Here is a 12,368-nt window from a genome sequence, read left to right on the forward strand (position 1 = left end):
TGAGAGAGGCCTAACTGACCTAGGTAGGTCATAATTTATTTATTCAGGATCCTAAAATCTGTTTTTGTGCTGCCTTGTCAGGAAACAGAAATGTAACAAGGAATTGGAGTCCCCAGGCCTCGGTGAGTTCTGGCTTCCACTCAGAACCTTGGGCAAGTTATTCCAGCCCGGGTTTCCCCATCCGTGAAATGGGCAGAATGACACCATGCTTGGGGAGCACAGGGAGGGCCTGCTGGGATCACAGCGGGGAAGCCCTCTGGAGGCTCCTGGGTGCCGTTAGGGACAGTGGCTATAGGGCTTTGTTGTTCTGCTCAAGCCTTCACCCACCTCAGGGCTCTCCTCCTTCTCCTTCAGTAGACTGGTCCACGATTTTGCTGCTGGTCCCTCCACGTCCTGGAATGATGAAATCAGATGATCTGAGGTCAGAATAAAGCCATCCACTATATACTCTGCACGGACAGATGAGGGCACAGAGGCGCGGGGACTGTCATGAGATCCCATAGACACAAACGTCAGGGGCAAAGGACTGAGCTCCAAGAAGACAGACAACAGGTACCGCTTGATGAATGCCCCGAAGGGCAGCCTGTGCTAGAGCCTGGGGAGCAGCTGGTGGTGTGGGATGTGTACCCTGAGGCATGTCCACCCTCCAGCTCCCGAAGGGTCTCTTCTCCACCCCGCCACGTACCCTCCTGCTTCTTGTGCAAAGCTGAAGGCGGTGGACACAAACTCAAACACTTGCCAGGCCAGGGAAGTTTCTGGAACAGGTGCAGTGGGGCACAGCAGGACAACAGGGACCGCTAAGGGCTGCGGAGGCCCGAGGGACTCGTGCTCTGGGGAATGAGGTCTTTCCAGAGCAGCCAGGGCTGTGGTCTACTCCATTCTTTCTCTGACCCACCAGTTTGCAGCCCCTGGTCTAAGGTATCCAGGGCCTGCAGGGAGATCAGCAAGGATTGGAGGCAAACTGGCATCCACCTTAGGCTTTCAGAAGTAAACAAAGAAGAAGGGGAAGGAAACAGGGAACTTTGGCAGGTCCGGGAGCAACTGTGCATCGAGCAGCGGACGTGCAGCTAGTCTAAGTTCGGGGATGCCTACATAATGTCTCTCTTTGCAAGTGCTGCTCAGATAAACCACCGGGTCCCTGAGGAGCCTCCTCTCTGGTCCCTCCCCTCTGCCCCTGAACACACCTGTAGTGGGCCGGCAGGGGGCTCAGCCTTTTTGCTGAGGAGCGCCCTCTGCAGGGCTTCGTTCTCCACCTGGATGGCCCTGAGCACGGCTGAGGCGTCTTCCTCTCGGTCCTCAGCCTCGTGCACGGGTTTTCGGGTGGCTGAGAGGGGTCTCTCTCGGCGGCTTCCGGGTCCTGCGGGTGGGAAACAGGGGGTGCACCTTTAGATTGCATTTCTGGAGTGTAGCTCAAAATCTCTTAGCCCCGAATTGAGGAACATTCTATAAAACAACTGGCCTGTACTCTCCAAAAATGTCAAGGTCATGCCAGACAAAGAAAAAAAAAAAGCCTGGAGAGGGATTCCAAATTAAAGGAGACTGGGCAGCCATGGCAACAGAATGCGGGGGTCGGTCCTGTCGCTGGATCCTGGGCAGGGGTGGGGGTGGGGACACTGGAGTGCGGGACGTTACTGTGGCAAGTGCAGAAACCCCAATATAGTGTGTGGTGTAGATAATAGTATTGTAGTAATGTTAACTCTCCTGAATTTCCTAAGTGTGCTGTGCTAATGGAAAATGAACGCACCACTCTTAGGAGATACACACTGCAGTGTTCAGGGGTAAAGGGGGAATGATGTCTGCAACTTAATCTCAAATGGTTAAAACACACACACACACACACACACACACACAGTACAAATATAAATCAGTGGGAACAAGGGGCACCTGACCGTCTCAGTCGGTTGAGCATGAGACTCTTGATCTTGGGGTCGTGAGTTCAAGCCCCACGTTGGGCCTGGAGCTTACTTAAAAAAAAAAAAATCAATCAATCACTCAATCAATCAACTGGGACAAAATATTAACAGCCAGTGAGTGGGGCTGGAGGGTATATGGAGGATCATTTGTACTATCCTTGCAACTTTAAATTTGAAATCGTATCTGACTAAAAAGTTGTAAACAATTAACGCTCTAACAAAGTACCTAAGAGGAATAATACATGCTATCATGGAGACAGATGGTTGCTTGGGAATATTTTACTTTATTTTGGTTTGTTTTTCCACGGGTAACAAGAATTGCAAAGACTTTACATCTCAATTTAAGAAAAAAGCATCGCAATGCTGCAGTCGATTCCAGAAGTTCCAAGGAAGGGACAATTGGTTTTATAAAGTATAAAGTAACATGCAAACAGCACCCAGTAAGACTGGCTGAATAAAATAAATTACGGTACACCCACCCAACAGAGGGCTATGCAGCAGAAAAAGAAAAGCATACTAAACTATCTGCAGATAAAACGAAGTGATGACTTGAATTTGCTTCTTAATCATCTGGGCAGTGGGTGGGGATGTAGATGAAACGACATTGGCCATCAATTCACGATTGCCAAGGCCAGGTAATGGACACATGGGGGTCACTATAACAACCTCTCAATTACTTATGTGTGGATTCTTTCAATATTAGAAAAAAAAAAAAACAACTCCATTTAAAAATAGAACGGCTCAAAATGTTTCTATTGGAATGCTTAAAGAGGCTTTTACCTATTGACTTTCATCCCCTCGGCAAATATTTCTGGAGTGCCACTGTGCCTGGTTCTGTCCTCGGCACTGGGGACCCAGCGGTGACGAGACAGATCGAGAACCCCACCCTTGTAAAGTAGGACAAACAGCCGGGGGAATAATAAACAAAATAGAGTGTTAGATGTCAGAACATGTTCTGGAAGAACAGAGTGGGGCTGCAGGGTGATGCTATGCTCCGGGCACTGGCGCGGTGAGACCCGTGGGTGTTGTGTTCACAGAACAGCCAGGTGCTGCGGGCAGCAGGGCACACAGGTTGAGGGGGCTTGAGTATGGGGGCGGGGGGAGGGCCGGGTCACTCAGAGCTGTGGAGGTCACCGCGAGGCCGTTACTCTGAGTGAAATGGGGAGCCACTGTAGGCTCTAGAGCAGGGGAGGACTTGACCTGACTTAGGTGCTGAGTCGGGGACCGAATGAAGGGAGGTGGAGGTGAGAGCCGGGAGACTAGGTTTCCAGAAGTTTCTAGCTGCAGATAGAGCCCGTGGGGCGTCCTGACAATGTGGATGTGGCTGGGAGACAGGACGGGTTGAGCTGCGAGGGCTGTGGGTGGTACAGGTTTGGGAGCAGAGAGCAGGGGCTCAAGTTAGGACAGACTGGGTCCAAGATGTGATTCGGGCATCCCAGTGGGGCCATCGAGTCACATGTACACACTCGAGTCTTGAGTTTGGGAGAAGGTCTGCTCTGGAGATGTGAATTCAGCAGAAGCAACTGGATTGTATCATGTAGCAGTAATGTCAAAGATCGCCACTGAAGCTGGCCTCTAACAAACTGGGAATTCACAGGTGGCCTCTTAGGATCTATACAACAGCATCCTTTGAATACCGAGTACTTAAGTCCATCCATCCACATTGAGTACTGGAGATTCCTTGCAGCACTTGACCCTTCCACTATGCTGTGTTAGAGTGTTGCATCTGAAGGACTGTTCTAGCAGCAACATCCCGAATGGCATTGGGAGGAGAGGAAAGGAAACATAGCAGCTCCACCAGGTTGGCTTCCAGTATGGCCGGGCACTGGGCTGATGGGAAACCTTGGGTTTTTTATGGGAAAGCTAAACTAAAATGAGGGGGTATCAGTTTCTCCCAGACACCCAGGGAGTGGCTGTGAATTTGAATGCCCCGGGCCAGGGGCCAGAGCCCAGCTCCGGCCAACACCTGCCATATAAGGCTACACTCTCAGTATTGTCATTTTTTTTTCTAAGAAAAGCTAGAATCTGAAATCTATGTGAAATCCCCTGAATTTTATTTGTTCATGGACATATTCTGGTTTTTAAGAAACCTTACAGGGGCGCCTGGGTGGCTCAGTTGGTTAAGCGACTGCCTTCGGCTCAGGTCATGATCCTGGAGTCCTGGGATCGAGTCCCGCATCGGGCTTCCTGCTCGGCAGGGAGTCTGCTTCTCCCTCTGACCTTACCCCCTCTCATGTTCTCTCTCTCATTCTCTCTCTCTCGCTCTCGCTCTCAAATAAATAAAATCTTAAAAAAAAAAAAAAAGAAAAGAAACCTTACAAAGGCTAAGAGAGCCCGAAGGGCCGGCCTCCCCCAAGGTCACGACAAGTCCAAGCCACTCTCCCAGGAGGGTCAAGGGCACCCAAAGGAACCTTGCATGCCTGCGGATGGCTGGCAAGTGGGTTATGTACTGTCTCTTGTCATTGCCCCAGTGCTGCTCCTAGGGACAGAAAGGTAAGGAGCTGCTGGAAAAGTGACCCAGGATTCTGCTCATCCCCAGTCAAGGCCACTTTATAGTCTTCCTTGTTGGCCCTTCTTATCAGGGACTTGGTCTGCTCTGCAACGGGGCAGGGGGAGGGGAGAGGGAATGAGAAGGTAAAACAAATACCCAAACAGAGCAGAAAGGAGGATTGGAAGCAGCTCAGCTTAACAGGCTGATGAGGGCAGGGATCCTTATTGGTGTGGAAATGCGGGTGAGTAAAAGGGATGCAGAGGGCCATAACGGGCTCAGGTCCTGGGAGTGGCTGGGGGGACAGGGACAGGGAGGAGGAGTGAAAAGAAGCTAAAGGACCTGGTCTTAAGCTACACTGAAGCTGGAACAGAAAAATCCACACCCTTGCCCCAAGGGTGGCTGAAGCTGAAATGGGTTCCCAGCAAGGCAAAGGTATTTTTTTTTTTAAAGACTTTATTTATTTATTTATTTGACAGAGAGAGACACAGCGAGAGAGGGAACACAAGCAGGGGGAGGGGGAGAGGGAGAAGCAAGCCTCCCACAGAGCAGGGAGCCCGACGCGGAGCTCGATCCTAGGACCCTGGGATCATGACCTGAGCCGAAGGCAGACACTCAACGACTGAGCCACCCAGGCGCCCCAAGGCAAAGGTATTAATGACACAAGCTCTCAACCTTCACTAGGCTGTGGAATGACATGCCCCCTGCTCACAGACCTCACAGTCACGGGGCAGATAGACGGGGATCAGGCAGGTGCACATTGGATCTACCGGCAGGTGGAGACAAGCACTACAAGAAACAAAGCAGGGTGAAGGCCAGAGACGACGCAGGGAAAGGGACACTCTTTGAGACACTTGGTTAGGGAAGGTGACATCTGAGTGGAGACCTGAAGGCAGTGAACCCTGTGAATACCCACATGGGGAGGCTGTTCCCGGCCAAGGGAACAGCAGGTGCCAAGGCCCTGAGGTGGGTGGGGCTTGGCAGATGAGGAATGGCAGGGCAGGCTGGAGTGGGCAGGAGGGTGGAGAGGTCTTGGGCTCCATTCTCGTGTGTTCTCGAGGCCACGTCGGCCCAACAGGCCTCATGCTACCACCCTGGCACCTGGCATGATGATTTCTGTCCAAGGGATGTACAGAAAATGATTTCCACCTCAAACCTTGTCAGTTTCGGGTTTTGTGAATTTCACTAACACATACCGTTTCCTCCACCAACTGCAGGAAAGCAGAGCTGAAAAATTCAAGGCCCCTTCCGATCCTATAGGTGATTCTATAAATAAGGGACTGAGGTCATGTGTTAAGCTAAACACATGTGCTCACGCTCCGACATGGGAAGGGGCACAAACCCCCGTGTTGATGGAAGGCTCAGGCAGCGCCAGGACCAGCAGAACCCGCAATTCATGAGCTCCTTCTCCATTTTCCACATGGAGCATGTATAGAATCGCTCTAAAAAGAGCTGGGTGGCGAGCCCTTCCTTTTTTACCATCTTTCTGTGGGCAAGTGACCTGCCCTCTGGTGCCTTGGTGGTCTGGGGCTGGGGTGGAACAGGGCACCCGAGACAACCATCTGTCCTTGGTCGCTGCAACTCTAGGGTCACCTCTTCTTTGACAAGGATACTGAGTAAGGCTTTTTCTTTCAGGGGGGTCCTGTTTTGTCTGTAGAAACTCTTCTGCCCCAAGCATCTTTCCCTTGGGAGGGAATGCTCCCCCCGGCAGCATGATCATTGCGAGCTGCCTGTGCCCTTTGAGTCATATTATGCTAAGAAGATGCTTTTAAAAATTAAATCACCCTTTCTCCGAGTGAAGGTCAACCCCACAGCTCCACTGCCACAGCCTTCCCCACCCGCAGCTTCCCAGAAACGTCGGCACACGGTACCTGCGTCCTCCTGAACTACATTTCTGCTGACCAGCTTGTGTTTACTGTGCATTTCCTCACGACACATGAGGCAACCACCTTTTAACTCGTTTGGATGCTCTCATTGCTCACTTGGGCAAGCCTGTTTTGCACCAGCCTGACCACCACATGAGGGTGGATTTATTTTCGTCATACACTTAGAGAATGGCAGATTTATTCACACAATAAATTTGTGCCACCAGCAAGAACCAAACTGCACATTTTAATTTCTCCCACACTGCTCTTTTCTGGTAGAAAACCATCCCTCTTCCGTTAACTTCACTTGCTCTTTGCCTTGCCAAAACTTGCCTTGGCTCTCTCTCCCAGAGAAACAAAGAGCATATCAACACGGGAGATTTGCCGTGGATACGACACACGTCATAGGAGAAGAGAGGAGAGGAAGATGTGGGGCTGCCGGTCGGCTCACCGGCTAGGTGACTTGTTCCCACCTGCTAGCTGGGACTCGAAAAAGCTCACATTCAGAGTCTCAGCAAAATAACCCCTTACCACACATGTGTGGCCTCTGAGGTCACCTGGGAATCCACTGAAAGGGTAGATATTACATCTGAGAACAACACAGGTTTATGGGTTTATGGTGAAGATGGTAAGCCAGCGGCCCACAGGCCAAATCCAGCTGCAGATGTGTGTTGTGTGACTTTTACTTTTTTTTCAAATTGCAAATAGCTAGCAAGCTCTTTTTTTTTTTTTTTTTTAAAGAGGAAATACACCTGAAAATTGGAATTCCTGGGGTCTCCTGAAAAATCATACAATCTGGTAACCCCTGACTGGCATTCCCATGTGGCAATCATAGGCTGGAGCTGGGTAGCGGTGCCCCCGTCAGATGGGTTATAAGCCCTCCGGGTTCCAGAGCGCACCCCCACTCGCTGTGGTCGGGTGCCCATCAGCCTGGAAACTGTGCACTAATTTGTGCGGCAAAAGGCCCAGGGAAACAGCTGCCTTAGCCCTGTTTTGTCCTGAGATGCCCACACTCACCTCTAACATCCAACCGGCAGGTGGGCAGGTAGGGGGCTGCGCCCGGGACAATGGTCTACCCGAGTACTGCAGACATCAATGCATTTCACCACAGTGCAGCCTCCTCAGGCCGCACGCTCCCCATGGTGTAAGAGACCATGACAAGTGTCCGCTCATTCCTCCCCTCCCACCTCGAGGTGTGCTGCTTCTGCACCGTGATGCAAGGGGTGGAGTCTGTCTCTCTGACTGGGCTTGGCCTGGTGCCTTTCTTTGGCCAACAGGTCATCGGATGAGCATGACCAAGCAGAGTCTTTAAAAAGCACTTACACATTGGGGTGTGTCCTCTCTTGCTACCCCGAGACCACCATGTGCTGGCTAGTGAGACCACGTGGAACAGAGATGGTCATCCCAGCCGATGTCTGAGGGCCAAGTGGCCTGCCAGTCATGTGAGTGACTGGCCATCTGAGACCACCCAGGCCAGCTCATGGTGGAGCCACCCAGCCCACCTGCCGACTCCTGAGCGCAAGTAAAAGGTTTGCTGTTTCAAGCCACTGCATTTTGGGGTGGCTTGTTAGGCAGCTGTAAATAGCTGATACACACGGCTCATCAAGGCCTGTGTTTTCTCGTCTCGAGAGCTTCTCTGGGTCTCTCGGTGGGCAGGTGCTGTCTGTAACTCTAATACTCATCTTTTTGCCGCTGGCTCTTCAGCCCAGGAATGCATATGATTTTCAAGGAAGGCAATCAGGGCTCCCCACGGCACCCTGACTAAATGTCTCCACTCTTCCCTTTTGCATAGGACGGTCCTTTGATCCTGTCTCTGGAGAATCTGTAGCAACATGTCCAGCCTGCTTAATTTATGAGCTGAATAACAGTTGCTTCTGACTTCGCTGTAGCAGCGTCCACCTGCACAGCACCCATGTTTTCCTTCAGGGCACTGGCCCCTCCCCACTCTTCTCAGGCTACAGAGTTTGGACAGATCTGACCCCACTCCTGGCCCAGACTGGGGCAAGGAGAGAACTGCCTCTCCCTGACCACGGAGATTAGAGATCCGTTCAGGCGAGAGCTGTTTCTTGGGCTCTGCTGGAATTATTAGGAAAGGAGCAGTCCCTTTCCCTAAGGTTGCTAAGCCAATAAGAGAGCCTAGAGCCCCTGGGGGCCATCTGTGGGCCATGCCTGAGGCTAGAGATGTGGTTCTCAACGTGTGGTCCCTGGGCCAGCAACATCGGCATCATCGGAACTTGTTAGGTGATTAAAATACTTAGGCTCCGTTCTAGATGCACTGAATTAGGAACTGGGGCTGTGGCCAAAAATCTGTGTTTTCATTTGCTTTGCAAATAATTCTGATGCACATTCCAAGTTTGAGACCTGCTGGAATAGAGAAGACTAGAGCTAAGTGATGAAGAAACTGGTGATATCATCTGGGCACCTAGATCCCACCATGCCTGAGACCAAATCTATAGTCCTGGACTTCCCAGGTCTGGGAGCAATATGTTTTCCTTTGTTGCTTCAGCCAGTTTGGACTTCTGTCACTTGCTATTAATAACGAACACTGATTAACTATGTTATAAGACTCTGGACTTTGGCAGAATGGTCTTTCTGCACTGAATGGGAAGTGGTAAACTTGCTAATTTAAAGTAGACTCAAATAAGTCAAGAATGTGTGTTGCAATCTTGGGTAGTGACTGAAAGAATAATAAAAGGATGTATAGCTAACAAGCTAATAGAAAGGGAAAAGAGGAACAACGGAAAGTAATCAGTTCAAAAGAGGGCAACAAAGGAGAGAAAGAGGAACATAAAACAGGCAGAACTAATAAAAAGCAAACAATACAATAGTAGATTTAAACTCAAGTATATCAGCAATTACATTAAATGTAAATGGACTAAATGTGCCCATTAAAACATGTAGATTGTTAGAGGATAAAAATAAAATCCAATTACATGCTGCTTATGAGAGACAAACCTCAACGTAAGGAAGGAGAAAGTTTGAAAGCAAAAGGACAAAGGAAGACACACCATGTAAACAGTGACCAGAAAAAAAAGCTGGTGGGCTTTAGGGCAAAGGGAGCATCACTAGACTGAACAGGAGACAATGTGGTGATAAAAGGTTCCATTCACCGGGAAGATATAAGGAGGCTCATTTGCGCATGCTTCTCAAAACACAGCCCCCTACAAATATAAAGCATGTAAGCAGTCCAGATTTTGCCTGGAAAGGGTGAGCTGATTTGATTCCACTGTCTTCTCGGGAAGTGTCAGGTTCCTCATGCCTCTGGGGGTGTGAACATCCAGTGTCCTTAGCATAATGCCAATGTCTAAAAACACACATTTTCATTGCAGCCCAGACCCAAAATGAAGCCACCTGCTTCATCTGGTGCTTGGCCAAGAAGCTGGGATTGTTCCTGCCCTGGAGAGACAATGCTCTGGGGCTTACTAAAGATGATAGGTCCAGGGCACCTAGGTGGCTCAGATGGTTAAGCGTCTGCCTTCGGCTCAGGTCATGATCTCAGGGTCCTGGGATCGAGTCCTGCATCGGGTTCCCTGCTCAGTGCAGAGCCTGCTTCTCCCTCTCCCTCTGCCACTCCCTCTGCTTGTGCTCTTCTGTCTATCTCTCTGTCAAATAAATAAATAAAATCTTTAAAAAAAAAAAATAAAGATGATAGGTCTGTATGGGGTGGTCTATGCAGAGCCGTATCTACACATATATGCTGCCCTTCATCATCAGTTTGAGGGATTTCCAAAGGTTTCTTTGGCCACTGCCTGCACTTTTTCTGACCTTTAGAACCTAATCCCTGTGTGAAAAGTGGCTCCACCATAGTCCCAGTACGAGGGTGGTGACGATGCCATGGTTTCCAACTTTCTTCAAATTTAGCTTATGTAGGGGCCAAGAATATTTGAGAGCAATACAAAATGTTCAAAATGAAGATTCCAGGACCTCAGACGGTGTCCTCTTGAGGGGAGCTGATGGGACAAATTGCTCTAAGAACCAAGAACTAGGGATAGCTGGCAATCTGATTTTTATCAGAGGGACCCAGTGACATGCATTTTTTTTATATGAATGCATGTTCCCCCCTGCCAGGGTGGCCAGGAAGCTCAGAGTCACTACTGAACTCCCCCATGTACCCGTTTGTTCACCCCCTGGCTTCCTCCTATTTTTTGTCCTCTAGTCTTCTCTTCACTCTCATTTCCTCATGTATTTGTCAGTCTCATACCACATGCTGCATGTAATGTTAGAACATGCCAGAACTTTCTGGAGAATGGCCGATTATAAATTAACTAAGCTCTACTTTACACATACGAAGGTATGTGTTATGGGTTGAATTGTGACCCATAAAAGAAGCTGAAGTCCTAACCCCTAGGCTCTGTCAGTGTGCACTTATTTAGAAATAGGGTATTTGCAGATGATGGGGTTAAGATGAGGTCATTAGGGTGGGCCTTCATCTCATGACATCTAATAGGGTGTCCTTATACAAAGGGGAAATTTGGACACACAGACAGATGTGCAGACAGGAGAGCACCATGTGAAGGTTGGAGTCAGTTGCTACAAGTCAAGGAACTACCAGAAGCTGGGAGAGAAGCCTGGTACAAATACTTCTCTAGAGACTTCAGAAGGAACATGACACCTTGGTCTTAGACTTCTAGCTTCCAGAACTGTGAGGCAATAAATTTCTGTTGTTTGACCCAATCAGATTGTGGTACTTTGTTATAGCAGCCTTAGGAAACTAATACAGTATTCAAAACAATTTTAGTTGATACACGGCTTAACTTTTAAAATATTAACAGTTATATATTTATACCAATGAGCATTAGAAAAAATATTGCAAGTGACTCAACTCTGATTTTTAGGCATGTTTTTGATTAGGACCGGGCTGATGTGGATAGGTAATAAGCAAATAGCATTTTAGTTGGCACATGAGGGACAACGCACTCAGTGGGGTGGTTAAGAAAAGACTCTGCAGTCAGGTTTTCAAACACTGCTTTCACCACTCACTGGCTGTGTGACTTTGGGGAGATTCCTCAACCTCTCTGTGCCTTGGTTTCCTCGGTATTATGGTTGTTGCTAATGGCAGTGTCTAGTGCATGGAGTGGTTTAGATGATTAAATGCAAGATTACGTGTGTGGTATAAAACACAGCTTTTTTGGGTCAGTGCTTTGTAAGTGCGGGCTCTTCATTTTATTACCCAGACATGGAAACTCTGGTGATCGTGGCACGCACATGAAGGAGGGAAGTCCCAGTGAGCGCAGTGGGATGGCTGGGAAGGTTGCTTGATCACCACAGTCCGGCTCCCACTCTACCATGAGCTCTGGAAGGCTTCCTGCACACTACTCTGGGTTTCATTTCTTTCAATAACTCATTTTGGAGGAACTTTCTGGAAACGCTTTTTAATTTTTTCATGAAGGGTGAACACCAGCAGTATATACCGAGCAGCGGTTAGTGGAGCTGGTTTGGGTGTTGAAGAAATACCACCACCCGGGATTGCCACCTGCACTCTCCACTTGCTGTTGGGGCTCTGAGAGTTGACCCGGCCTTCATCTTGTCCCCTGGACCCTTCTCTCTCTCTCCTTCCGGCTTCTTCTGACCAAAGCGGATGGATCCAAAATTCACCAGGTTTTTCTGACATCTTACAACTTACTCTTTACCCCATAGACTATATCTTTAATTATCTTTTTACATACATGACATCTCGAACCCTATCAGCTGCTGTGACTTTGACATGCCCTTGTCGACATATCACTTCCACAGTGATTCCCCTTCCTACATCTACCTTCCTCGGGCTCCATGCGGGTGACTTTCCAGGCTCTGGCTTTTGCCAACAAGTCCCAGGAACCAGTTTGGTCCTAGCTCTATCTACCGGATTTTGGCTTTTCGTGTTGGTGGATGCAGACAACTCCACCAACCGCAGGCTCTGTCTGTCTGGTTGCATGTCCAGGTTACTCCCCGCTGCAGCAGGCCACCGATCAGACCCCACTCTCCCTGCAGTGGGCTTAGCACTGAACATGACCTGTCTGGACACACCCCAGCTCCAGGCACCTGGCTTGCTTGGGTCTCCTTCGCTAGTGGCACAGATTCAGGGCCTGCCCCAGACAAGTGACAAGCCAGGGATCCCCCATC

At 49.4% G+C, this 12,368-nt stretch overlaps 1 protein-coding gene across 8 annotated transcripts in view; it reads right to left on the minus strand.

Moving 5' to 3' along the window:
- The window catches only part of KATNIP (katanin interacting protein), a 183,871-nt gene that overhangs the window by 68,254 nt on the left and 103,249 nt on the right, over positions 1-12,368 (minus strand). For all 8 annotated transcript variants that reach the window (XR_014145280.1, XR_014145281.1, XM_081819792.1 and 5 more), the window contains 2 exons: positions 1,185-1,357; positions 328-393 (listed from right to left, as the gene is read on the minus strand). Coding sequence is in view for 6 of the 8 variants with exons in the window: in XM_081819792.1 (XP_081675918.1) it covers positions 328-393; positions 1,185-1,357 (239 nt within the window). In the remaining 2 variants the exon portion in view is untranslated. The remainder of the gene's footprint in view (positions 1-327; positions 394-1,184; positions 1,358-12,368) is intronic.

This window comes from Leptonychotes weddellii, chromosome 5 (genome assembly GCF_054177405.1).
Source record: "Leptonychotes weddellii isolate Sample4059 chromosome 5, ASM5417740v2, whole genome shotgun sequence".
NCBI lineage: Eukaryota > Metazoa > Chordata > Mammalia > Carnivora > Phocidae > Leptonychotes > Leptonychotes weddellii.